We start from the raw sequence: 24,456 nt of genomic DNA, 5'->3' as shown, positions 1-24,456 counted from the left end.
AGTGTTACATGAGTTTTGACTTGAAATAAACTTCATCACAGTGTTCAGCAAAACACTGCAACATATATATATAATTTATAATTTAATATGTGTTCTATAGCATGGATTATAATCGGTATCAGGCTTTGGCTCAACTATCAACACTTGTTATCAGGATAAATATTGATAATAATTGTTGTTTTTTATAAAATGATAATACAAAGTTGACGCTCTCTGTCATGAAAGAGTGTAAAGAAAATGTATTTTTCATCTCCAAACTGTGAATTAACACAAGTCGTGTGTGTCATACAGAGGTGAGTGGGTGTGCACGCTGTGCAGGGCCGACCAGGTCTACGACTGTGAGAACATGAACTCCTGTGCGGGAGTCAAAGCTCCATACACACTGTCCAACCAGGACCAGACGGTGAGCTGCAGCACAGTGTCTGTGGTTTGGTTTCTATGCTGATATTAACTTAATGTTAACCTTTACTTAACTACTGTGGACTTAAAGTCAGTCTTTCTTTTTGAGAGTGCTGAAAATGAAAGCATAATTATGTTACATGGATCAATACATTAGCAACAAACATACAGTTAGGAGGAAGACCAAGCTGTAATTGGCAGGAAGTGATGGAATTCAGTCTGTTTACAAATAATCACTGCATGAAATTAAAGAAATACACAGAAGAATGTCATATGTTATGTATAACTATATATGTTTTGTACAACAACAACAACAACAACAATATGTCATAGTGATTTCACTGTCATCTATCAGTGGCTGTTCTGGATTGCTGTATAGAGCAAGCTCATGATAAGATGATGCAAAATACGTTTGGTGGGGGTGTGTGACCTGGTTTAAATCAGTGTATGCGTGTGTGTTTGTGTGTGTTCCCCTCTGCAGAGGTGTGAGAAGCTGACTCTGCTGCTGTACTGTCACCTGCTCAGCGCTCCGTTTCATGAACCCGTCAGCCCTCTGGTCAGTCACACATTTACATCTTAGCAGCTATTTGTAAGTTTTGCTATTGCTACATAGTTAATGTTAGCATTAACAACCAGTCTAGAAAAAACGTGCGTTCATAATCAAACTTCATTCCTTTACTCACCAACAGCTGTTTGCAGCAATGGAAAGCAACACCAATTTTAACTCTTGTCTCTATCATGTCTTTTCTTCTACTGAAGTTAGCATGCTAACCACCAGCTAGCCCTAGCCTGTCTCCTCACTTTCTGATCGCGACTCACTGTAGCCTCCAACCTTCCCTGAAGACATAACGCTCTTGTCTTTTTTTTTTTAGAATTTTTTGGGCTTTTTGTGCCTTTAATGGACAGGACAGTAGAGAGACAGGAAATGGGGAGGCAGAGAGAGGGGGAATGACATGCAGGAAGGGGCCGTCCAATGCGGGAGTCGAACCGGGGCCAACTGCAGCGAGGACTGTAGCTGCACCACCACCTGCTCCAGCAAGAAACCACATTCGGCGGCAGAGAAAAGTTACAAATAGCCCCTTTAAAAAGATGGACTGCAACATGTTTACCATAGAAATCACAGGAGATCACATGTCAGTAACTGTGCAAATATGTCATAATAACTAGATAATAGCCCTTAATTAAGAAAGTTGGCAAATAATGGGCCGATCCCAGGATTCTATGATCATATGGTTAAGATAAGATAAGATACTTTATAAGTCCTGCAGTGGGGAAATTTGCATTTAAATATCAAAAATACATAAAACATACAGCAAGAATACAATATGTCTTCATATACAAAATTTCAGATGTGATACAACAGATGTTACAACATACAACTCCTTCACCACATAGACCAAAACCTTTAAGTGAAAAAATGTTTCTGTTGCAGACAGATTTCCATCACTACTCTTATCCTCCAGGCTTTTTCCAAAGAAATAAATTGGAACAAAGCAATCTATAAAATATGACTTATCAATTATAAAGGAGAGATGCACACTGCTGACCTCATACAAAACTCAGAAACACAGTGACTGCAGCATGTAATGAGCCTAACAATCTACCTAAGCAGAGAAAACACTGACTTACTTTGTGTGTAAAATGTTCCATTTCGCTTTCATAACAAACCATGATGTTAAAATGACAACAGTCTCTCCTACAGTGATCTAATCTCTCTGAATGCACTCCAGGCCCGAAACTACTACCAGATCATTAAGAGGCCCATCGACCTGTCGGTGATCCGCAGGAAACTGGACAAGAGCAACACTCTGCACTACTTCAGTGCGGAGCAGTTTGTAGATGACGTCCTGCTGATGTTCAAGAACTGCGCTACTTTTAATTACGTAAGTTTGTCATAAGGATGTTGGAATCTGAGCCGATCTAATCTAATTTTTGGTGTAATGAAATCATTTCTGTGCTATAGCCTGTGGGAATAAGTTCCACATGTAGCAGCGAACTGGACCCAGAGAGTATCATGTCAATACTTATGGTATTTTCTACCTTGATTTGTTTATGCGTAGGGTCTGCCAGTCAGGTTGTGCATATCTGCCGGTTCATATCAAGTGATATCTCAGATACTCAGATAGTAATACTTTTGTATTTAAGGAAAGCTTTGAATCCAGGACTTTGACTTAGCTAAAATGTTTACTTACCTGTATACAGTTTAAAATGCAGGCCTGTGAAATAAAGTAACTTTATTAGAGTGAACTAGCCCACTGTAAGTCACCTAACCCTGAATAAATAAAACACGTAACTTAAACTAAGGATATCCTCTAATGTTTGCATTTTTTCAACTCTTCTCTCTCTGCTGTGCAGCCAGACTCAGAGGTGGCTCAGGCCGGTCAAAACCTGGAGGTGTTTTTCTTGAGCAAACTGAAGGAGATTTTTCCCGAGAGGACGTTCCCGTCGTCCAGCCAGGACAGAGCGGACAGAGCTCGCCTCCGGTGGCTCAGCAGGAGGAGGAAGGAAAACTACAGGAAGAAAAGATATGTGTTTCGTGGGAAAAAATATTATCTGTGACTTTATGTTGTTGTGTTAAAGTCTTTGTTGAACATGTTGAAAACTGTGACAATCATTTTATATTTTCATGAAGAAAAGCATGTTGTAGAAACATTTTTTCAAGATTCAAGATTTTTAAAATCATTTTTGAATGAAATTCATCAAGTGCAAATGAATTCGTTTTCATTTTCTGAAAGATGTTGTCATAAACGTGGATTCAACATTTTCCTGGTTGTTTAACAGAATGGAAAATGAAGATGCACGTTTGAAAAACATAAACTTTCAGCAAGGATGAGCTACTTAATGTGTTTTACTTTGTGTGACTGACATTGTAATTTAACTGTTAAACCAGGGCCCCAGATCTCACTGTGTAGCTGGTAGGTGATACAGGTATAATATGTGCTAATGTAACCATGGGAGAAACATTGCACCAGGTTTTACGTCTTTTTATAATATACGATTTTCTCCTGGCCAAGGCGAAGTGACCAAGGTCAAGTGTAACTGTGACTTTTAAGTTACGCTGGATTTCTAAATACTCACAGAATGAAACTATATAAAAATAAAAATGGGAATAAAAACAACAGTTCTCTACATTAAACAATGACAAACAGATGGAGGAAGAAAAATGCCCACAGAGGGAACAAATATGTTATATAGTATATATAACACATAATTCCAAAAATTTGTTCTCTTTGTTGCTGGACCCTGTCAGAGACTCTCGAGACCTGATTATTTTTAGGTGTAAAACGTATGTCACTAGATACAGACAGGGATGGATTATGAATAAATGGACCCCTGGGCAAAGTCATGTAAAAGCCCCCACCCCTCCAGCTTTTGAGCAAGAAACCCCAACTGTAAGAGACACAAAACAACTGCAAACCCTGCATTGTTTTGCTGTTTGTGCCTCTATGGGTGCATTTTGCTTATCTTAGTAGTTGTTTTTGTCTCTTAATGGTTGTTTTTTGTCTCCTTGTGGTTGTTTTTTTGTCTCTTTATGGTTGTTTTTTTTGTCTCTTTATGGTTGTTTTTTTGTCTCTTTATGGTTGTTTTTTTTCTCTTTATGGTTGTTTGTTTTCTCTTTGTGGTTATTTATTGTCGGCTGTTTATTACTGTGCCCTCTGGCACGTCCTTTTGTCCTTGTTTTGTTTACATTGTGGTTGTTTGATTGACTTTCCAAAAAGAAATGTTAACTGTTGCTTCAATCAGCGGCTCTGGCCCCGGATGCTTAACCGATTGGGCCCCTTCAGTAATCCATCCAGCGACACAGGGACTTCGATTAGGCTTATGTTCAGAAGTTTTCATGCCTTTGAACGTTGACAGTGAATTACTGAATTTGCCGGAGCAGTTGTGAAAGTGAATAAATTGTATCTGTATTTTATTTTTTCACACATTCCAATTTCTTTACATAAAATAAAAATACAGCTCATATCCTAAAATCCTATAGTGTAATACACCTGTAACCCTCCACCTGCTGTACTTCATGCATGAAGGAATATCATTAGTCTCCATCAGTAGCTACATGTGCTGATAGACTAACAGCATGAGGACAGGATGTGAAAGCAGCTTTTACCACTAATGTTCTGGCTGTGAAACAGCTGCCAGCTAACAAGGAAAATAGACCCCAATTGCTTTTATTTGCTGCAGGTATCTGGTGAATGACGGCGAACAGAACTGTGATAGTCTTAAATCAACAATACAATTTTTTTTCATTACAACAGTTTATTTCCAAAATGAATCAAAGGAAATCACAATATCTATGTATTTTACCCGTGAGATCCAGATCCACAAACAAAACACAGCTACTGAAGTTCTTACCTAAAAGTCGCAGTTGTAGCACATTAAATAAAAGATCCAGTCTCTGAAACAATGATGAGAGGAGAACTTGAAAGTACTTGAGTGTCATTTTATCCTTTTCAACAGGTAAGCACAGAGGGAGGATTATTAAGACTCTCTGCCTTCAATATGTTTTTTAATGTTTTTAACATGTGTTTGAGGAAAATGTGCTTCTCCACACCTTTGGTGTTATTACACACAGCTCCCACCAGGGGGCGTCTTTGTATCTACGGCTGTGTCATGGAAGAGCCCAATGTTCAAACATACAATTGATGGTCTGAAGTTACAGGACTTGTAGTGAGACTTTTATGGTGAAAAATGTGTCTTTATGTTTTTATTTTCTTCTTTCTTCAGCTGCTGGTTTGTGAACACCGTCAACACAGCTGGAGATCATCCAGGTTTGTTGCAGAGCTGCAGAGAGAAGATATTGATTTTTGTTCAGTATGAATAAAGTAAAAGGAGTGAGATAATAAATTTGAACCCACAATTGTCCTCATGTCCATTTAGTTTATATTTGAAGCATCTCTCCTGGCTGGGACAGCCCCACAACAGCAGTAACACTAAAACACAAACAAACAAACAAACACATGTTCAAATGATATTTTCTTTAGCAGCTAAAAATAAAGGCACCAACAAAACAAACAAGTAATATATGAAACCTCAAACATTGTCTGTATTTTAAAAATGAATAAAAGTAAGAAAATATTGAACAACTATGTTGACCTGTGCTGGAAACAGTAACTTGGCTCTAACAAAGTCTGACAGTGATATTCTTCATTAAAGCTGGTTGACAGTAACTGCAGTACAATGAGCTTCTTCCTGGCCTCAGTTCAGAGGCTGCTGCTGAGGAACTCCATCATCTTGTCTGGATAGGAATATGTCAGGGTTATGACCAGGAGTTTCCAGGAAGAGAGAAACATGAATCCGCAGTTTGTTTGATCTGTCTTGAGATTCTTGTACTTTATATTAAATACTTTAATATAAAGTTTTACTATAAAGTTTTACTCCACTTCAGAGGGAAATATTGTACTTCTTACTCCACTGGATTTATTTGACAGCTAATTAGTTTGAAGATCAAGACTGTACACACAAAATGTCTAAAATATGATGCATTTATAGACTGAGCAACCAACTAATTATCTTCGCCTCAAGCAACTAAAACATAATTCTGCTCACACAGTGAAGCATTACTAAAGATAAACCAGTTATATATATAACACTCTTTCAGGGGGGATGCTGTCATCTGATAAGTTTTGCTTTTTATACTCCAAGTATATTTAGTATTGGCTTCATTGCTACTTATAGTCAAAAACATCACAATACAAGTGAATCAAAGACAAAGGTTGTGGCTAAAACTCACACATTTCTTTGTGATTAATTCTGCTTGAAGTCAATCACCTGACAATCAGAGCAAGAAAATGAAAAGCTCTTCTAATCTCAAAGACACACCTCATAAACTTTAATCCTCATGTTTGTTTAGTTTACTGTGGAAGTGTTTTCATTATAACAGGAAACAGTTTTAATCAAATCAGCTCATTTTAACTGGAAGCTTCATGACACAAGGCAAAGCGATATGGTGTTATAACGAGAGAGCTTTTTATAAAAGGTTTATAGCTTTATCAATGGCCCATAAATAATTTACTAATGCTTTATAGATCATTAATAGGTCATTAATAAAAACAACCTGGTTGCCAGGTTGTGGAAAATGCTCTCTCAGAACCCTCCAAAGGACTGCTGACCCTCTGGACGGACATGTAAACCAAAATCTGTTAAAAAAAAAACATTTACAACTGCAAAAGTGATGGATTAGTAATACAATCCATTTGAATGACTTATTAAGATTTATAAACACAGTTTACTGACTAACTTTATTTGAAATTGAGAAACTTGTATTATTGACTTACTAACATTTGGGACTCCAGACATATGAGAAAGTGTCAGTGAAAAGGTTCTGGTAGAAACAGAACAGGTTGGTCTGCAGAGTAATTAAGAGAAAATATGCCAAACTAACATGAAAGATATGTTGTTATATAAATGTTCTTGTAAAAACAAGAACATTTTCCACATAATAACAAAAAACTGAACAAATATTCTTTTGGTCCTGATGGCAGCTGTAGAAATCCACAGGATCCTCACACCGAACCGTCACTATCAGGTGTAAATTGACTGTCAGATTCCTGACTTTAAGGAGGACATGTTGGTTTTCTTTCATGTTTTCTTTTTCACCTCTAAATAAATCTCCCGACAAACCTCTGCTGTCTTTCCGTGTTAATCCTGGTGTGGATGCGTGACGTTGTGTCTCCTGGACTCTGCTGCTGCTCTTGGTGGTCTGCTCACTGTGTGCTGTCAGTCTCTGATTGTGGTTTTCAGTTTTCAGCTCTTAAACATGATATTCCCTTTTTCAGGACGTCTTGTTCTTCCAAGTTTCAGCTCAGTGTGATTTGTCAAACAGGAAAGAGCAACAGGTGACTGCCTTGGATGTAGTTCATGTCATTTGAGCTGGAAGGCTCATACTTTCATACACTTGTATCAAAATGCTCTTTTGTTTGATATAATCTATTAATAAAGCTGCACCATGAGTACTCGTACTAAAACACTGATAAAACCCACTCTGGTTTGACCATAAACATGATACGGTGTCTTTGATCTGTGTGTACGTCCACCAGCATCTAAACTTTTTCAGATATTGAATGAAGACGTACAGAGGAGGATGAGAAGGAGCTTTTAAGGGCCAGCAGCAGCGGCGGCAGCCCTGTGGCTAATGTTAGATAAAATGGGGGGAAATTGACCGTGAGATGTTATCAAAGGGAGGTTTAGTCCCTGCTTGTGTCTTTTAAACCCACTTTATTCAGTCCAGTAAACCTCAGTCACATGTCTGCCCTTTCTTTTTCCTGTCTGTGTTTTTTTTTCCTGCGTTGTAATGTGCAGATGTTTCATTTAAGAACATCAAAAGCCCCCATGCAGCTCCCCTCACCCTGTCTGAAGGTGGGTGAATCACTAATGCACACAAAAAGAAGCAAAACGTTTCCAGCTTCAGAGGAGAACGTCTTCTTTTGAAATAAGACCTACATCTAATGTTTAGACCAAAACCAAACAGCGTGCATTAGTCACGATCGGACAACTGATATTTTTCATTCATCTCACATGAGCGTCATCACATTGGAACTGCTGTTTAAAATGTATACCTCCTCCAAAAAGCTGCCCGAGTTATTTAGGGTAATTCAGACTCATTTCCTCACTTACAGTCTTGATAAGTTGTTGCATTAAAGTGTTATTTTCTTGAATTATCGTGTCTGGGAGAGGGATAAGTGCATGCAGTTTTCTTTGGACAGTGTTGAGAGCAGAGCTGATAGTTTATCATACTCTCCTGGAAATTAATGTACCACCTATAAGTTTTATGATCACAACTGATCTTGGTAGGGGTAAAGAAGTTGACGAATTTCTGACTGTATCTCTGTGTAAGAGCTCTGGGATATAACACAAAAAGAGGATAACGCTGCACATCATCCTTCATATTTAACTCGAGAATAATCTTGTGCCAAAGACAGAGATTTGGATACTTTTAAAGCAATAAACCTCAAAATAGAATATGCTCAAAGACCACCGACACACCATCATTCATCAGTCATTTCACTTCATAATTTCAACATCTCAGCTATGGAAACATGTTGAAACATCTCCTCCAATGCCCAAATTTGGAGGGGAAACCAGAAGAAGAAGAAGGAGAAGAAGAAGAAGAAGAAGAAGAAGAAGAAGAAGAAGAAGAAGAAGAAGAAGAAGAAGAAGAAGAAGAAGAAGAAGAAGAAAAAGAAGAGAGGGCCTTGGAGGCCAAACATGACAACGAGAATGAAGGGTGTCACGAGAAGTCGGACTGCCACTGATTCTGCACTTCATCAATCCAGCCTGCGCCTGTTACACACAGGACTATGGATCGGTACAGTTACATGTTCAAGATGTTTATTTGAATTTCTGAAGGGAATGAGTGGCTACAACTGAACCAAAACGTGCAGGACAGTCAGGGATGATCATGGGCTGGATTTAAAGGTGCACTTTTAAACACTGAAGTCACATTAACTCCAGTTTTATGGAACAAAAACCGAGTGAGACCTCTGTCAAAATGATTGATAGCTGCCATCTCGAGCCAGTGGTGTTGTTTCTGTGGAAGGAACTCAAAATTAAGAGCACATTCTCCACACATCTCATCATTTCCTGAAGCAAGATCAAAAGTTTTTACTGTTTGGCTTTGCTGAAAAAGATAAATAGGCCTAATTGTGATTATTCACTTCTTCCATCATGTGCAGCTGCTGAAGTTTTTTACAGAATGGAAAGAACAGCACCTCTGTCTGTTTTGTACCAGTAAAACACAGTGTAAAGATTAGGTGAATACATGGTAATAAGGTGATAATTATTTGTTGATTAGCTGTAAATGTTGCTCCTTCATAATTAGTCGAGTCATGTTGCGTCCTACCATTTTTGTATTTGGGTATCCATTACTAAATTAACTTCAACGCTTTACATTGATTATCATGTTGACATATCATATTGTTTTTTCAATTAGTATTAGTTATTAGTATTTTTAATGGATTGTTTTGTTTCCATTACATAGCCTAAGTGAGTTACTAACCTAAAGTTAAACTTTAAGTCACTATGTAGGCTAACTTAAATAAGGTAACCAGGTAAACAAAGTTATGATAAGATGAGATATCCAGGCTAAGTTAGCTACCATAAACTAAATGACTACACTATATAAGCGTCACCCAATTTAATTTGCTTGTCATGTTTATAGATTTGTTTTGTGTTAATGCAACGGGTCATTTTTGTTTTATTATTTTATTTAATTTTTAACACATTATATGGTACTATATGTCACATTAGACAAACTAAGATTAGGCTAAACTATATTGAACTAAACAGCTAAACAAGGCTAAGATAAAATGGCTAAACTAAGCTTAAACTAAATATGCTCACCTGAGTTTGCTTAATCCTGTTATACATTTATGCAAAAATAATGATACAAAAATGCTTAATGTAATAAGTGCAAATAGGTTTCATCTTAGTCAAGTTTACTGCCTAAACTTAACTAAGCCATAACTAAGATGCAATAAACCAAGCAATCAAACAAATTAAGCTAGGCTACAATTAGCTAGACATGCTTCACCTAGTTTACTTTGTTTATCAATATATTTGATTTTATTACACACTGAGCATTTTTATTATTTTGTTTATGTTACTAAGTTCATAGCTAAGCTAAGCTAATTAGTTAGGTTAGTAAGGTTATACAAGAAACTAAAACACAAAACTAAATTAAGATAAGCCAAGATGGCTAAACTAAAGTAAACTAAACTTAACTAAACTTAACTAACCTAAACTAACATACAAATCATTTCCCCAAAGCTCTTTGGAGAATAGATTAGGCTGCTTGCCTAATTCCAAGGACATTCAGTCACCAGTTAGTTTTGAAAGGATATCTCCTGTTTGGCTAACAGCCATATGGAAATCTCCACTCCAACATAACTTACTCATGTCATACATGGCAGAAAATCTCATTTCACAGAATAAACAGAAAACCTTCCAGACAGATTCCTGGTGCACAGACTTTATGTAATGATGTTGCTGATGTGCTTTGGCGCCCTTTGATGTTGATTTGTTGTTGAAGTTGCGTGTGTGTGTGTGTGTGTGTGTGTGTGTTTGGAGCCGGTAAGAATAATGTGTTTCTTGTGTGTGTAGTTTTGTGGGCACATGACGTCGTCCCATGTGAAAGCCTCTCTGCAGCCACGTGTTGATCAGCTCAGGAGACATGGGCTCTCCCTCTCTGCCTGATTAAAAGCTGCTATGGATGGCTGGGTCTTCCACCGTGTGCTCTCACCTTGAAAGTAAAACAGGTTTCTGGTTCTTCCTGGTTACAGCAGGATTGAGAAGTTTTGAGGATGAAATGCACTTTTATTAAAATGTTTTGCATTGATGGAGGTAATGTTTTCTGATCCAAAGTACTTGCAGCTGATTGAAGTCATCAAGCGTTTCAGCATTCAAGGGTGATTAAAATTCTTACTTTAATGGTTTGGGATTAAGCGTGATTGGGACAAGCATATTTTCCCAATATGCAATATTAATCTGTCTATTTTTTAACATTTCCCTTTGTTCTGATGAGCGAGTCAAAGAATTTCAGTGACATGTTGGTGATTTCAGTCCTCAGCTCAACTCCCAAAACGTAAAGTTATCTGCTACCAATTATTTTGGTGCATGAAGCTGATTTGCAGGATATATGATATCTAAACATAGCTGAATGGAAAAAGTATTATCTGGTAAACATTTCAAAAAGCCCATCCATGTCTGCATGCCGTGCATTATGAATGGATTTGGACGCACATACAGTAATGTGGTCAGGCTGTTTTCATTTCATCGTTACTGCTTTTGTTTCACTATTTAAAAGGTCCAACAAGAGTCAACAAGAGAGTACAACCAACTCCAAAAAAGGAGATTTGGAAACATTTTTTACTCTAAAATTGATTGACAGGTCTCATTTACTAACATGTGTTTTAAATGTATTTCCAAACTGTTAAAGCCTTGTTTACATGTGTGATCAGGCCGTGGTAATCCTGAATTTTGAGGTTTTCAATCCAACCATTATAAATATAAAGAAACTATGTAAATATTCTGAAACAACCCACCCAACATTAAGGCTTAAAACAGTGTTATGATTAACACCAAGACAAGTGCAGCCAATTCATGACAGCCCTTTCTGAGGTTGGAGGTAAAGTTTAAGACTTTCTTTTGGAGGAGGGTGACTGACTTTGCACGCAAACAAATACAAGATCAAATGAAGCCAGTTTGGAAATGGGCCCAAAATGCCCAGAACAAGCATGTGAGGGGGTCAGGGGGGACAAAAATGTGGTTTTAGTCGAAAGAATATTTGTATTTCATTGGCTGACGTTAGTGTCTGTGAAATTGAAGCTACTGCAGGATGATTTATTGGCTGTATATGCCACATTTTGTGCGGCGGCTGAGGCTGAAGGAGATGGATTACTCGTCCCAATCGACTCAGTTTGATGTCAGGAGTATGACTGATGCTCTAATCAGTGTTTTTATTGCTGGCCTCCTCATGGTTTTGCTTTTACAATGTGCTCAAAGCCTTGACTTTTCTATATTGCTTCAACCTGGTGAGCTGTGACTCTACAGTTAATAAAGTACGCAACCAAAGTCATCAACATTTTTTCCCCATCATATCACTGCCTTCGCTTCATGAAAATGCATCGACCAATTTCAATGAAATGACTATTCCTTGAAGCGCGAGTATTATCGCCACTGAGCTCAGCAGGAAGTTATCAGATCGTATCACAGAGAGGTCAACAATCACTGCACCGGCCGAGGAAATAAAGATGCAGTTTTTCTTCATTTGAACTGGATAAAAAGCCACATTGTATGGAAGTCCATTTCTGCCAGAATAATAATCACATTCAGTCGTAATTGTGGGAAATTATGTTTGAAATTTAGTGCAAATTGCAGGAGCGTGAGTGCTGGATATTTTTAGGTTTAGGCAAAAGGTTTTAGTTGAATGTTAATGAAGTAAATATAAATACATGCTGCCCTGTGCCTCTAACCAAGACCACAATCTTTCCCTAATCTTAGAGAAGTGTCTGAATATAATGATTAAAGAAACAATAATCATAATTAAGTTACAGCATAAATTGTCATTAAATGTTCTGCACATACATTCACTATGAGTATTTGCCAACTTGTGTCGTTTTCAAAGTCATGAATTTTCATGAGTCTTTGTAGGAATCTCTGATGGATATTGACAAGTGTTAATGAATTATTTTTCACTTACCTACAACGTAATTTCCTTTTTTTTTTCTTTTTTTTTAAAAGAAACATAGGAAATAAGTTTTTGTTTGCAGTCACTTAATAACAGAGAATATTACTGGAAGAAGAAAGAGAAATTATGAGGAAAAGTTTTTCAGGAAATTATGAGCAAAGTTGAGAATGTTGCATTAAATTTACTTAGTATATAATGATTGTAACTGACCATGAGGACTTTCACATTTGCCATTTCATCAGTTTCTTTTCTTTTCTTGGCAGGAATGAGCTTCCATAAAATGACACTATGAAAAACAACCCTAAGGTCCATAGATGGCAGCTGGACTACAGTTACAGTGTTGAAGCTGGAACAGCACAATAGGTTTAGTCAGCCGTGACCTTTGAGTAACCTTTCTGTAGGAGGGGGAAGAGACAGAAAAAAGAGATATATAGGCACAAGAGAGGAAAGAAAGAAGGAAAACAGATGGATTGAGGGGGAAAAGTGGGGAGAGTGAGCTATGTTCGGTGCAGGCGAGAGAGAGAAAACAGAGACCAGAGAGGTGTGAGGGAGAGAAAAAGAGCGCTTGGCACACAGACACACACAGAAGAGGGGGGAGGCATTTGTTTCCCCTCCTCTCCTCTGCCTCTGGCTTTAAAAAGTGAAACAGCCCTTTGAAGAGGGAGAGGGAGAGGGGGGGGGGGGGGGGTGAACTCCCATCCAGCCTGGACTGTAAGGAGCATTTAGTGTTAGACGCTAACCCAGATAGCAGACACAACACAGAGAGCCAGCTGAGGAGCTGACAGAGCACAGTCATGAACGACATCAAGCTGGCCCTGCTGGGGAGCCAGGGGGCTGGGAAATCAGGTGAGTGGCTTTTATTTCAAACAAGAATACGTGTGGACCTTCTGTCAACATCTCTGTTGTGTTTATGACGCCGCTTAACACGGCTATTGGTTTCTTTCTTTTCAGTACACAATTCAGTACTCATGACAGTGTTTTTCAAATGTTACATATATTTTTGATGTACAATAAATGACTAGTTGTCTTGGAAAGTTTATTTATAAAATACTGTACAACATTTTCATACTTTTATACATTTGTTTGAATAAGAAAAGTTTATAAGTGTAGGAAACCTCTAGTATATTAGAGATTTGGTAAATTATTTACTAAATCTTTCAAATAAGTTTCAAATGATGTATTTGGACTTCATCGGGTTAGAAGACGGAAGCTGTGTGTGTTAAACCTCAGTTAACCTGTTTGTTTTCCATCCACATGTTCAAATGAGTTAATTTAAACTAAAAACCTGATTGTACTGTATCAGAGTGTTCAGATGTATAACATACTCATCTGAGGTGGATTAAAAATGTAAAATATAATTAGTTCCAATCATGTGGAAGAAATTAAGATCAGTCAATAATTATTTTCATCATTGTCTAATCTGCAGATTATTTTTCTTGTTGAATTGATTGATCATTTGGTCAGTGACATGTCACTTATTTTGTCCAGCCAGGACCCAAAAACATTCAGTTTATAAAACAAAGAAAAGCAGGAACACCTCACATTAGAGAAGCTGTAATTAGAGAATGTTTGGCATTTTTTCTGCTGATCAGCTAATCAATTATTCAGCAATTCTACCTGACTCAGAAATTACTTTAATTAAATGTAAACTAAATGGATCAGTGATTCTAAGCTATTTGGACGTCATAACAGACTCTGTTCTAAGGATTAAATTCTATGAAATATGGTTATTTACAAAGCCCGTCCTCAACACAGGTCTGTGTTTTCTAAAATCCTGCCCTACATACTTTCAGATGCTTTAGTTTAATCAGAGACTTCATCGACAAGCAGTGGGTGTATGTTGAACCACAGATGTAAATAGAGGAGAGAGCAGCTCAAAGTCAGTGTCTCATTGTGAACGCTTTAGAGAAACCTTTCTAAATGTACTTTGAGCAGCACTGAGGACTCTGACTTGTTAATGCTCAGATGAGGCGTCATGGTGTGTGGTTATTTTGCTATAATCTAAATTCATTGAGGAATTACAGTCATGATCAATTAATCTGCTGATTATTATTTTGATTAATCGTGTGATTTATGAAATGTCAGTTACAACTTCCCAGAGGCCAAGATGACATCTTCAGATGTTTTGTTTTGTCTGACTAAAAGTCCAAAACTGAAGAATATTCAGCTACTGTGAAATATGACAAAGAGTGACAGCGGAGTCTCTCATCTGAGAAGCTGGAACCTGAGAAACTGTAGCAACTTGTCAGTACTTTCACTTCATAAATGACTAAAACGATAAATCGATTACCAAGATAGTTGAAATTATTTTCTAAGGTTCTTACTTCTGTAGGCTCGTGGTGAAGTTTCCCAGAAGCTCCAGAGATTTTTACTGGTAACTTTCCAGTCAAAACCCTGTTGGTGGCGCTCGTATATTGGGCTGTGTCTGGAAAACACTATTCTCACCATTCTCACGTTCGACATGTAGCAAAGGGCCGCGGGTCAGACCCAAACCCATGGCCGCTGCATCCGGGACCAAGCCCATGTGACACCGGGTGAGCCACCGACGTGCCCACAAGGCCTGAATCTTTTAACCAGAGACAAAATGAGGCTGTGTTTTTTTGAACCAAATGACAAAAAAAATTTCTAATGTCCACAAGTGAAAAAAGGTTGATTTATTAACACTTTTTCAGGAACCTCATCTCGAGGTCTCACTAAGTGGCAGACTCCTCTCTTGCCTGGACATCTCATCAGTAGTAACAAACTTAAGCTCCTCTTTTCCCTGGGCTTTGGTTTTTTTGTTACATAACCAGAAGAGAGGTTTATTGGCTCCATTCACTGCAGTTTAACTGAAATAATGAGATTATTTCTGCCTGCGGACAAACCCCTGCCTTTGTTAAAATGAAGACTCATCTGTCGCGGAACTGATTTTGAGGTTGGAGGAGGGAAAACGCGACGTATACAGAGGCTAAATCAAGCAGCCTGAGCTGTACTGTAGAGGAGCTGAAACGCCCCACCAGTGGTTTTGTTTATGTTGTAATTAACTAGATCAAGCCTTTTACTTTGGCTCTCCTCAGTGCGCTGGCAGTCGGTGCCACTTTTCTTTGTTTACAGAAGTAACAAGTAAAACAGAACTGTATTTTGGTCTGAACAACTTCCCATGATGCCACTGGCATATTTTCCAAGACTTTCACCAGTTTATGTGACCGTACCTTAAATCAATGAGTCAAACATGTTCCTGTGTCATCGTTAAACTGTAGTGAAAAATGCAGCCTGGGCACAGAGGGGGATTAAAGGACCCGTGTTGCTGCTTGGGGTCTCGTTGCATATATCAGTGCTCAGTGTCTGTGGTGGTGGTGAAGACTGATGGGCTCTGCGCTGTCTGCGGAAGAGCTTCATAAAACAATGGGACGACTCCATTCTCTCATCCTGGCAGTGAAGCAGAGCTGTTACTGTGGAGATGCTTTTGCCTCTGAGGGCTGCATCTGCAAGTGTGTGTGCATCTAATGTTTTTCTGCTACTCACTGTTCTACCTGTTGCTTTCAATGCATGCTTGTAATTTTATAATAATGTTAATAATAATGATGATAAAAACTTTATTTATATAGCACCTTTAAAAACAGAGTTTACAAAGTGTTTTGGCAATCGAAGCAAAAGCAATAATCGGTAAGAGGCTCAGAAGGCCGGACAGTCAGGCCAAACAAAAGCAGGACAGAAATAAGGTAAAGTTAAAGAGGGAAGACATACAGCATACTTCAATATAAAAGATAATAGATAATTAGAGAGAATAGATGTTGTATAAAAGCAATAAAAGAATGACAAAGAGACAATAAAAAGATGACATCAAAGAGGAGCTTGTGGGTTTCTTGTTGTTTAGCTCTGTAAATACATCAGTTAGCGTGACGAAAAAAGAATTGCTCCTGTGTCTTTAAGTTTCCTTTGCATTTTCTAGCATGCATGGATAACTCGCTGTGTCTTATCCATGTTTGTGTGTCCTGATAACCTGAGTATAACCCCTGCATGACCCCTCCAGAGAGACCCACGACCACCATCAGCCACATGATGTGCAGCGCTTGAAACTTAAACCTTTATTTGAAACTGATTGTCTGTGGGACCAAACCTGGCCCAGACAGTCTGTTATATGTGGAGGCGAAGCAGAGGGGGAAATGTAATGTAACCGTTGAGCTCGCCAAATATGCACACAGACAGAACTTCCAGCAAAGCCATGCAGCCTCTTTCATGCGCGGCTACAGTTTCACCTCTCCAGTCCCTGAGACTGTTGGCACTGTGCTGTGCCTGTGGGATTGGAAGAGGGCTGCAACCCCCCCCCCCCCCCCCCCCCCCCCCCCCCCCCAAAACCGCTGCCACCTGTGAGGGATGAGAGTGTAATGATGCCATGATTCATTTTGTTGTTTTTCATTTCGTCTGTTTCCTCCAGCTGTCCTTGTGCGGTTCCTGACCAGGCGCTTCATCGGTGAATATGCCTCCAACACCAGTAAGTGCTTCCAGATTTGATGAAATGGTGCTGTGATGGGTGCTTGGTTTTGGTCCTGGAAACAGAGTTCGTCTACAGAAACCATGGATGTTGCTGTTGAATCACATACATTTTACCACAGCATTCATGGACTCAAAGCTGGGGTTGGCAGAAATCTCCAAAAAGAAAAAAAAAAGAAAAGAAAAAAAAAAGCCACAGTTTGAAGATATAGCCACCCTCCTGCAGCTCTCTTCATACACGAACACTAAGCAACACAAGCAACACAGCCACAGCCGTGAGCCTTTGGCTACAGTTAGCGAAAGGCTAAACTAATAGCAACATTCAGGGTATATCTACGACACATTTTGATATTATAGGAGAAGGGCAGCAAGTTCTCTCCGTCTCTGAAACACGTCGCGGATATTGACACATATCCATCTGAAGGGACGTACACACACACCTTCACACATCTGGCTAGATTTGAACACAGAGTCTGAAAACAGGAGGTGCAGACGTCTCGTTTCCTCTCACACCGTTTGAATTATATTATGCTGAAAGGTGATTATGGAGCTTTTGCCCATTGATGCCAAGACATTACTGCTTACTCCAGCTTTAAAGGAATAGTTTGTCATCTTGGAAGAAGGCTTTTTTGATGCTTAATATTTCTTTAAGAGACAAGGATACCTTGTTGGCTTGATTCCATATACTAACTGCTGTAAAAAGTATCTCATCGAAATTCAATGACACAATGCTAAAAATTCCCAAAACACAAATGTAGCACATCTTTAAAATTCACACATACACACATGGGATGCAAATATTCAATGAATACACAATGTTTTGTTAATGTTTTGTTCTATTTTTTCATCACAGATTCTCTGTACCATAAAAGACTGTCAATTGATGGCAGGCAGCTGAACCTGGAGGTTTTTGATCCCTGCTCTCAGGTACAGCACATCTCAGACACTAATCTAATATGGCTAACCCCTCCATGCTTTTGGACAGTTAACAATGTGTATACTTAATTCTGCATTTTATTAGAAAAGAAGAGCTGCAGGGGGACTCTTGGTTTCCTCCTGCATTTCATCAGGTGAAGTGGAAATGCACTTAACACATGGACGCCCCTGAGAAGGAACAGGTTAAAGAAATGAGAATCTGAGACGGATGGGAAATCTGTACACACAAGTCGTCCATGTGAAAGTTAAATGTCATATTCCAGCCATTTGTGTGACTTATAATAATCATCATTTACAGGTCAGACCTCAGACAATATTTATTTTACCTACAGCAATATTACTGTTGAGAGAAAACCTGCTTCTCGGGGGCCATGTTATTTTTAGTGTTATTTTTCAGTTCATCCACGGAAGCTGAAAAAGGCTTTTAAAGCCAAAGTAAGGTGGAATATTTGGAATCCATTCAGCTGAAGTGGGAACATAATAATTTCTTGTTTTGGAACTACAAGGATTTCACATAACAAAAACAAAACAGGGGCCGGTTTCCAGGTTGAAGCTGCAGCACATGTCCGTGACCTTGACTGAACCATGGTCAGATATTTACACAGGGACGGCACGTGTACGACTCCGACAGCACAAAGTTGGGAATCCAAAGGGTTTATGAGAGTATCCCGAGGCGATGTACGCCAGTGGCTGTCTCTTTGAAGAAAAGAGCCATCCAAACCTGCTTACCTCTCCAAAAGACCTGAGAGGCCTTTTACTGCAGAGTTAGTATTTTATTGGAATACCCCTGGGCTCAGCAGAACAAGAGCTGGTCATTGTCTTTGTCGGTTAAACTCACTGTAACTCGCCCTCTCATAAGAAACACAGAGTGGATGTCCTGACCTCCTGACCTGGACTGCATAAAGAAAGTATGGAGCCAATAAAGACAGAGGGATGAGTGGGTTTTTACAGTGCATTGCTGTTTGAAGGCTCAGACATGTCCTTGGGCCTCTTGTCCTTCATACGCTGTTTATTTCTGCTCAAGGTCACTAAAGCCGGCCACAGACAGATTCCCTCTGTTCCTCTATTTTATTTTTGGCACCAGTTCTAGTTTTACCTTTACAAATTCTGTTTTGTCATTTTGGTGGTTAGTTTAGTCTCGTCTGCTCATTACAAGTGAACCTTGTCATATTATATTATTATCTGATTGTTATTATTAATATTTTTTTTTGTCCGCTTGTTATTACTCATTATTTCTTGTCAAAAATCTGTTTCTCATCAATTAAACTCGTGGTTAGGCCACTCTCAGTTGTCTGGTAACTTAGCAACATAGCAGAAGTTCCTATGGTTACTGGCAGTTTAATATACCTCAAACACTGATTTCGAACGGTGGTTGAACTGAACCATGTCTGAGGCATCAGCCAATAAGAAGTGAGAACTTTCGGTGGAGTCTGCTGGTGCTTTAAGCTCACAAAGTACAGCTGAGGATGATGGGAATTAGTTTTGCAGGTACAATACATTACAATTCATCCTTGAGGGAGCAGGGGGGCAATCCAGCACCAGGAATGTCTGTGCAAACGTCCATGGGATCCAAGGTGCAAGCTGGTGGACTGGTAGATCACCATGGGTAGCAGTCCAATGAATTAGGTTCAGTATGTTGGAAACTTCCCCTAGAGGAGCCAAGACGCTGGAGGTGGTGATGAGGAACAAAAGGAGTGGAAGTGGGTCACGCAGTCCTCATGGTGGCAAACTGACAACTGAATGACATTTGACAGCACAGGAAGAGAGAGAGGGAGAGAGAGAGAGAGAGAGAGGGAGAACACTTTAAAAGTTTGACAACTTCCAAGTGATTGGCTAAAGGCGAGTGTGTCAGGCTGTTTTGGGTTAGGGTTAGTATTGGATGAAGACAAGAATGGGCTGGTGGAGCTTACAGACAGCGGGAAACTAATGCTGCCTGTTCATGAGTTTGTACCTACTTAAAAAAAGAAGAAAAACAAAACTACACATTTGTGGAATCTGAATTTACTCTGGCCAGTGTGATTTTCAGAATAAAAGCATGTGTTGTCGTTGGCAGAGCTCGGAGGCCAGGTGTATACTGGAGGAGCCGGTGGACTGGGCGGATGGCTTTGTGGTTGTGTACAACATCAGCGACCGCACCTCCTTCATCAACGCCAAGAACATCCTTCGGCAGATTCGGGAGACGCGCATGGACAACTGCAAAGGGTCAGAAGCAACACACTGAGGGGATTTTGTTATGAGGTGATTCAGACAGTGAACAGAAAAGCTGGAGAGCCTTAGAATAGCTGAGATGCTGTGAATCCGAGCATGAACTGTATTCTTTACTGAGGTTTATATTTTTGCCAGATGGGGCTTAACATATTAATATGTGGGTTAAAAAGTATAAACAATATTAGAAATGTGTTTAAAAGTCAGCTAGGAGTATTGACCAAAACTCTATCGGACATTATCCCTTAGAATTAATCTTTGTTGTTGAGTAAAAATCTAATGTAATTGAAAATATCTTGTTTTTAGTTTGGTATTTGCGCCATTTTGAGTTTATCCAGTGGATTTTAAAAAGGTTTATGTACATAAGTGTTAATTATTAACTCTTTTGTTTGCGAAGGTACTCTTCAGTTGCAGTTAAAACCTTCAAATTATCAAGACTGAAATATCAAGATTTTAACTTCAAAAGCAAAGAAATGTTAGGAGGTATCTATTACCTGGATGTGCTGTAAACACTATAGGAGAACAGAACCAAACAGAGTATAGCTGCCCTACTTTCTTTGAAGCTGAACAGGGATCCTCATGCAGTTTGGAGTTTGAGGAATGCTGGGAGTCCCGACTGGCCCTGACAAACTGATAAATGATTCATGATGACGAGTGAGTGATTCACTGCAAACCCACAGGCATCAAAATTCAGTCTGCTGCAAAATGGGCCAACCACATCCATCAAGCTGCCTGTCATATCCTGATAACGCTCAGGGAAGAGATTTATTTAGTCACTGACAAGTATGTGAGTATAAACGTAGATCAGTGATCAGACGTCGATGGAGATAAGGAGGGCAAATATTAGACTCACTCATGCTTATGTGGTTGTAAATCACATGCACTTAGTCAAATGTCTGCTTTGCAGACATGAGGGGAGGTCAGGTTTGTCATGAGGAGGAAACTTACAGTTTTGCCCTGTTTTGGAAGCAGTTCATAGATGAAGGTAGAACATGAGAAGTATTTAAGAGGAATAAGGAGCATATAAAATGTACAATTATAGAATTGCTTGGAAAGGAAATTATTGAAGTCAGTTCAAGAGAAAAGGGATAAATAAATGTAAAGAATAAGGTCATAGACTGTAAATAAAGATGGACGTAGCCTCCGCGACATCACCCACAGGTTTCTGAAGAGTGGTTTTAAAGCTCAGAGTGAGCTGCTCCACTCTCACCATCTTGTCAGCGCCTGACTCCACCTACTGTCCACTCCAACTATTTTTGTACCAGGCTGTAAACAAGATTATTTCTGCTGTCTGTTGTCTGACATTTGAACATGGAAGATTGACTCACTGTTGCAGCTAGACTCTAGTGGTCATTAGAGGAACTGCAGCTTTTGGTACTTTCTGCATTCCTGCTTTATTTTTCAGATAATTTAAGACAAGATTAAACTTTATTGGTTTCCACATGGGGAATTTAGCCATTCAGAAATAACTACATATATGTAGAGAAAGTGAAAGTGAAAAATATACTTGGTATATAAAATGAAAACAAATAGAAATACAAATAGAACCTATGCGAAAGAAATTAAATTACAAGGCAAGGAATATATATAGAACCCCCACAACCAGAGCTTTAAACCAATAGTGTCTCAAGTGAAGTGACATAATGATGTGTTTAGGTCTGAGTTAAGATTAATATGATATAGTTTATAATGTAATAAAGCATATAACCTACAGTATTAAGTTAATATAGAAAGACATTATGAGCATCTATTGTTATTATTATTATTATTGTTATTATTATTATATGAGGATCTATAGGAAGTAAAGAAAAGGCCTAAGTGCTATATTTGCTTCTTTAAGTTTTTTTCCATAGTTCCTTAATCTTAAGTTAAAAGATGTTTTTCTTGCTACTAATAATTTTACTCGCCATATATTTAGTATCTGCTTCTTCCAACACTTATTTCAAGCTATACAACACTTATACTGATGAAGATGTCATATAGCAGTTACTGTTAGTACAGTATCTCTTAAACCTTTCGAACTGAGAGTAGCATCCACGTCCTCCTCACCCACACTGACCGGTCTGTGTTTCAGGGACACGGAGGTTCCTGTGTGTCTGGTGGGTAACAAGCAGGACCTGTGCCACGTCCGGGAGGTACGTGAGGACGAGGGCCGCTGCCTGGCTCAGGAGAACCGCTGTCACTTCCAGGAGGTGTCGGCGGCCGAGAGCTACCAGGACATCGCCAATCTCTTCACACAACTCATCCGACAGGTGATGGATCACCTGAAGTACAGAGCCGACCGACGACGCTACAGCGGCTCCAAGTCTATGGCCAAACTCATCAACAACGTGTTTGGCAAGAGGAGGAAGTCGGTGTGATTGTTTCCAGTCAAGTCAGTGGATGATCAGCTGAAGGGATGTTGTGTGTATGGAGCCACGTTAAAGGGAACTAAGAGGTTACATGCAGTGTGAGAAAACTGTAGAGTTTATGCACAGTGGTCCAAACACCAACCCTGTGTTCACACACTGAGCAACATGGATGGTTGGTGGAGAGGTTTGGATGGTGCCTGCAACTACACAATTTACAGGCAGATATTAGTACATGTATTTGGCAAGTTCTGTGCTTTTTGTTGCTTTGGTTTGTCTGCTGTGAGCTGAGACAGATATTTACTCGAGGAATAATTCGACTGTTGTCATCAAAACAGAGGTTATAGTTGAATAGGACAGTGGTTCCCAACCTGAGGGACTGGACCCTGAGAACACGTCACAAGACGATTAAAAGGACAGTAAAGCATAAAAACAGACCTTTCTCTGATGTTTTGTTTTTATTGTAAACTACAGGTTAGTCTCCCTTCATCAGCGTTCAAAAAATATATTCAACGAAACAAATAAACAGAACTAGACACCATCTTGCCATGTGATCACAGCGTGACACGCGTCAACATGTTGACCTTCCGACCCATGAGTGCTCAGTAGTCATTACCACATTATTACGTGAGTACTCAGTGCTCATGCGTCAGACCACAACCATCTTCAAACTTGGCCTTCATTTTGATCTCAACTACACATCTGTCGAGATTTGTATCAGTATCTTGCGTAATGTCAAAATCTGTCCACAGACACACACCTGCCAAAGTCCTCAATACACCTCTGTGGTAGTTCCAGACACACACACACACACACACACACACACACACACACACACACACACACACACACACACACACACACACACACACACACACACACACACACACACACATACATTTACACAAGTACTAATTCCAGGTACAAATATGACTATATTTTACTCTACATTTGTCTGACAGCTGTATTTACTAGTTACTTTTCAGATTACAATTTTTCACACCCTTCCTTCTCGTCCAGTGAAAACTGTGTATCTCCAAAGTTTGTGATATTGAATTAGAATTTTTCTGATAAACTGAATTGCTCCTCTATGGCTTGAGAAAATTCTCCTTATACAAATTATTTCAAAACAACCTTGGATTAGCTGGAAAATGCAGCTGAAAACAGACTGTTTTTCTTAGCTCATAAAAGGCTCTTACAGGTTCCTATGGGAGAGTAGGCTTTGATACAAACGCAGTTATAAAATTACTGCTGATTCCAAGAGTAGGTACAGATACGCTCCAAGCAGCTGGCTGGTTTATCGCTGTAGCTTTCTCAAATAAAAGCAGTAACAAACTCGTCCGACGGTTCATCTGTTCATCTCGAAACGAAGCCACAACATGGAGGCCTGCGTGTCTGACTGGTGATGACAGTGAAATGTTCAGGCTTCGGCCTACCTTACTTAAACCAACATATAGTATTTGTTGATCTTTCACACAACAGCACAGTGTCCCTCATCACTGTGCTCACAGTGTGTCACTAACTGTGGACTGACACTGCAGCGCGCTGAGTGAACATGCCAACATGTCACATTTAAAGCTTGCTTTAAGCATGACGTTGCAGTTGTGTGATTGGTTACTATTACTGTTAAACTGCCTCTCTGTATAATAACATGTTAACTCTTCAGTTCTGCTGCTCAGCAGGTTTTATGTTTTATGTTTAGATGAGGGAAAAAACTGTTCGATGGTCTTTATTGATACTTTAATAAACATTATATATGTATAGAACTTTTTTTATCGTTTCATCATAATTCTACTTCTTGAAAGCTATAGTGTTTTGCTATACTGTTAATCGTAATATATCATACTCCCAGGAAACCCCGTGCCAAAACTTTGCCGGTTTGACCCCGACAGTACATGGTAGTTTCATTAT

General features: G+C 39.1%; 1 protein-coding gene across 1 annotated transcript; it reads left to right on the top strand.

Annotated features, from left to right (window-relative positions):
* The first annotated feature begins 13,365 nt into the window (after positions 1 to 13,365).
* On the top strand, positions 13,366 to 23,308 carry LOC111229741 (ras-related and estrogen-regulated growth inhibitor-like protein). Its single transcript, XM_022756211.1, has 5 exons — positions 13,366 to 13,429; positions 17,001 to 17,057; positions 17,910 to 17,983; positions 20,046 to 20,194; positions 22,272 to 23,308. Exons 1-5 carry the CDS (start codon positions 13,378 to 13,380, stop codon positions 22,555 to 22,557), a joined length of 618 nt encoding a protein of 205 aa, XP_022611932.1. The 5' UTR covers positions 13,366 to 13,377; the 3' UTR covers positions 22,558 to 23,308.
* The last annotated feature ends 1,148 nt before the right edge of the window (positions 23,309 to 24,456 follow it).

This window comes from Seriola dumerili, unplaced genomic scaffold, assembly GCF_002260705.1.
Source record: "Seriola dumerili isolate Sdu_G_001 unplaced genomic scaffold, Sdu_1.0 BDQW01000242.1, whole genome shotgun sequence".
Classification (NCBI taxonomy): domain Eukaryota; kingdom Metazoa; phylum Chordata; class Actinopteri; order Carangiformes; family Carangidae; genus Seriola; species Seriola dumerili.
This window is presented reverse-complemented; position numbering and strand designations above follow the sequence as displayed.

Coding starts and splice junctions, on each gene's coding strand:
- LOC111229741 (XM_022756211.1), top strand. CDS start 13,378: ATGAACGACATCAAGCTGGCCCTGCTGGGGAGCCAGGGGGCTGGGAAA. Junction 13,430..17,000: donor CCAGGGGGCTGGGAAATCAG/GTGAGTGGCTTT, acceptor TGTTTCCTCCAG/CTGTCCTTGTGCGGTTCCTG. Junction 17,984..20,045: donor TTTTTGATCCCTGCTCTCAG/GTACAGCACATC, acceptor TGTCGTTGGCAG/AGCTCGGAGGCCAGGTGTAT.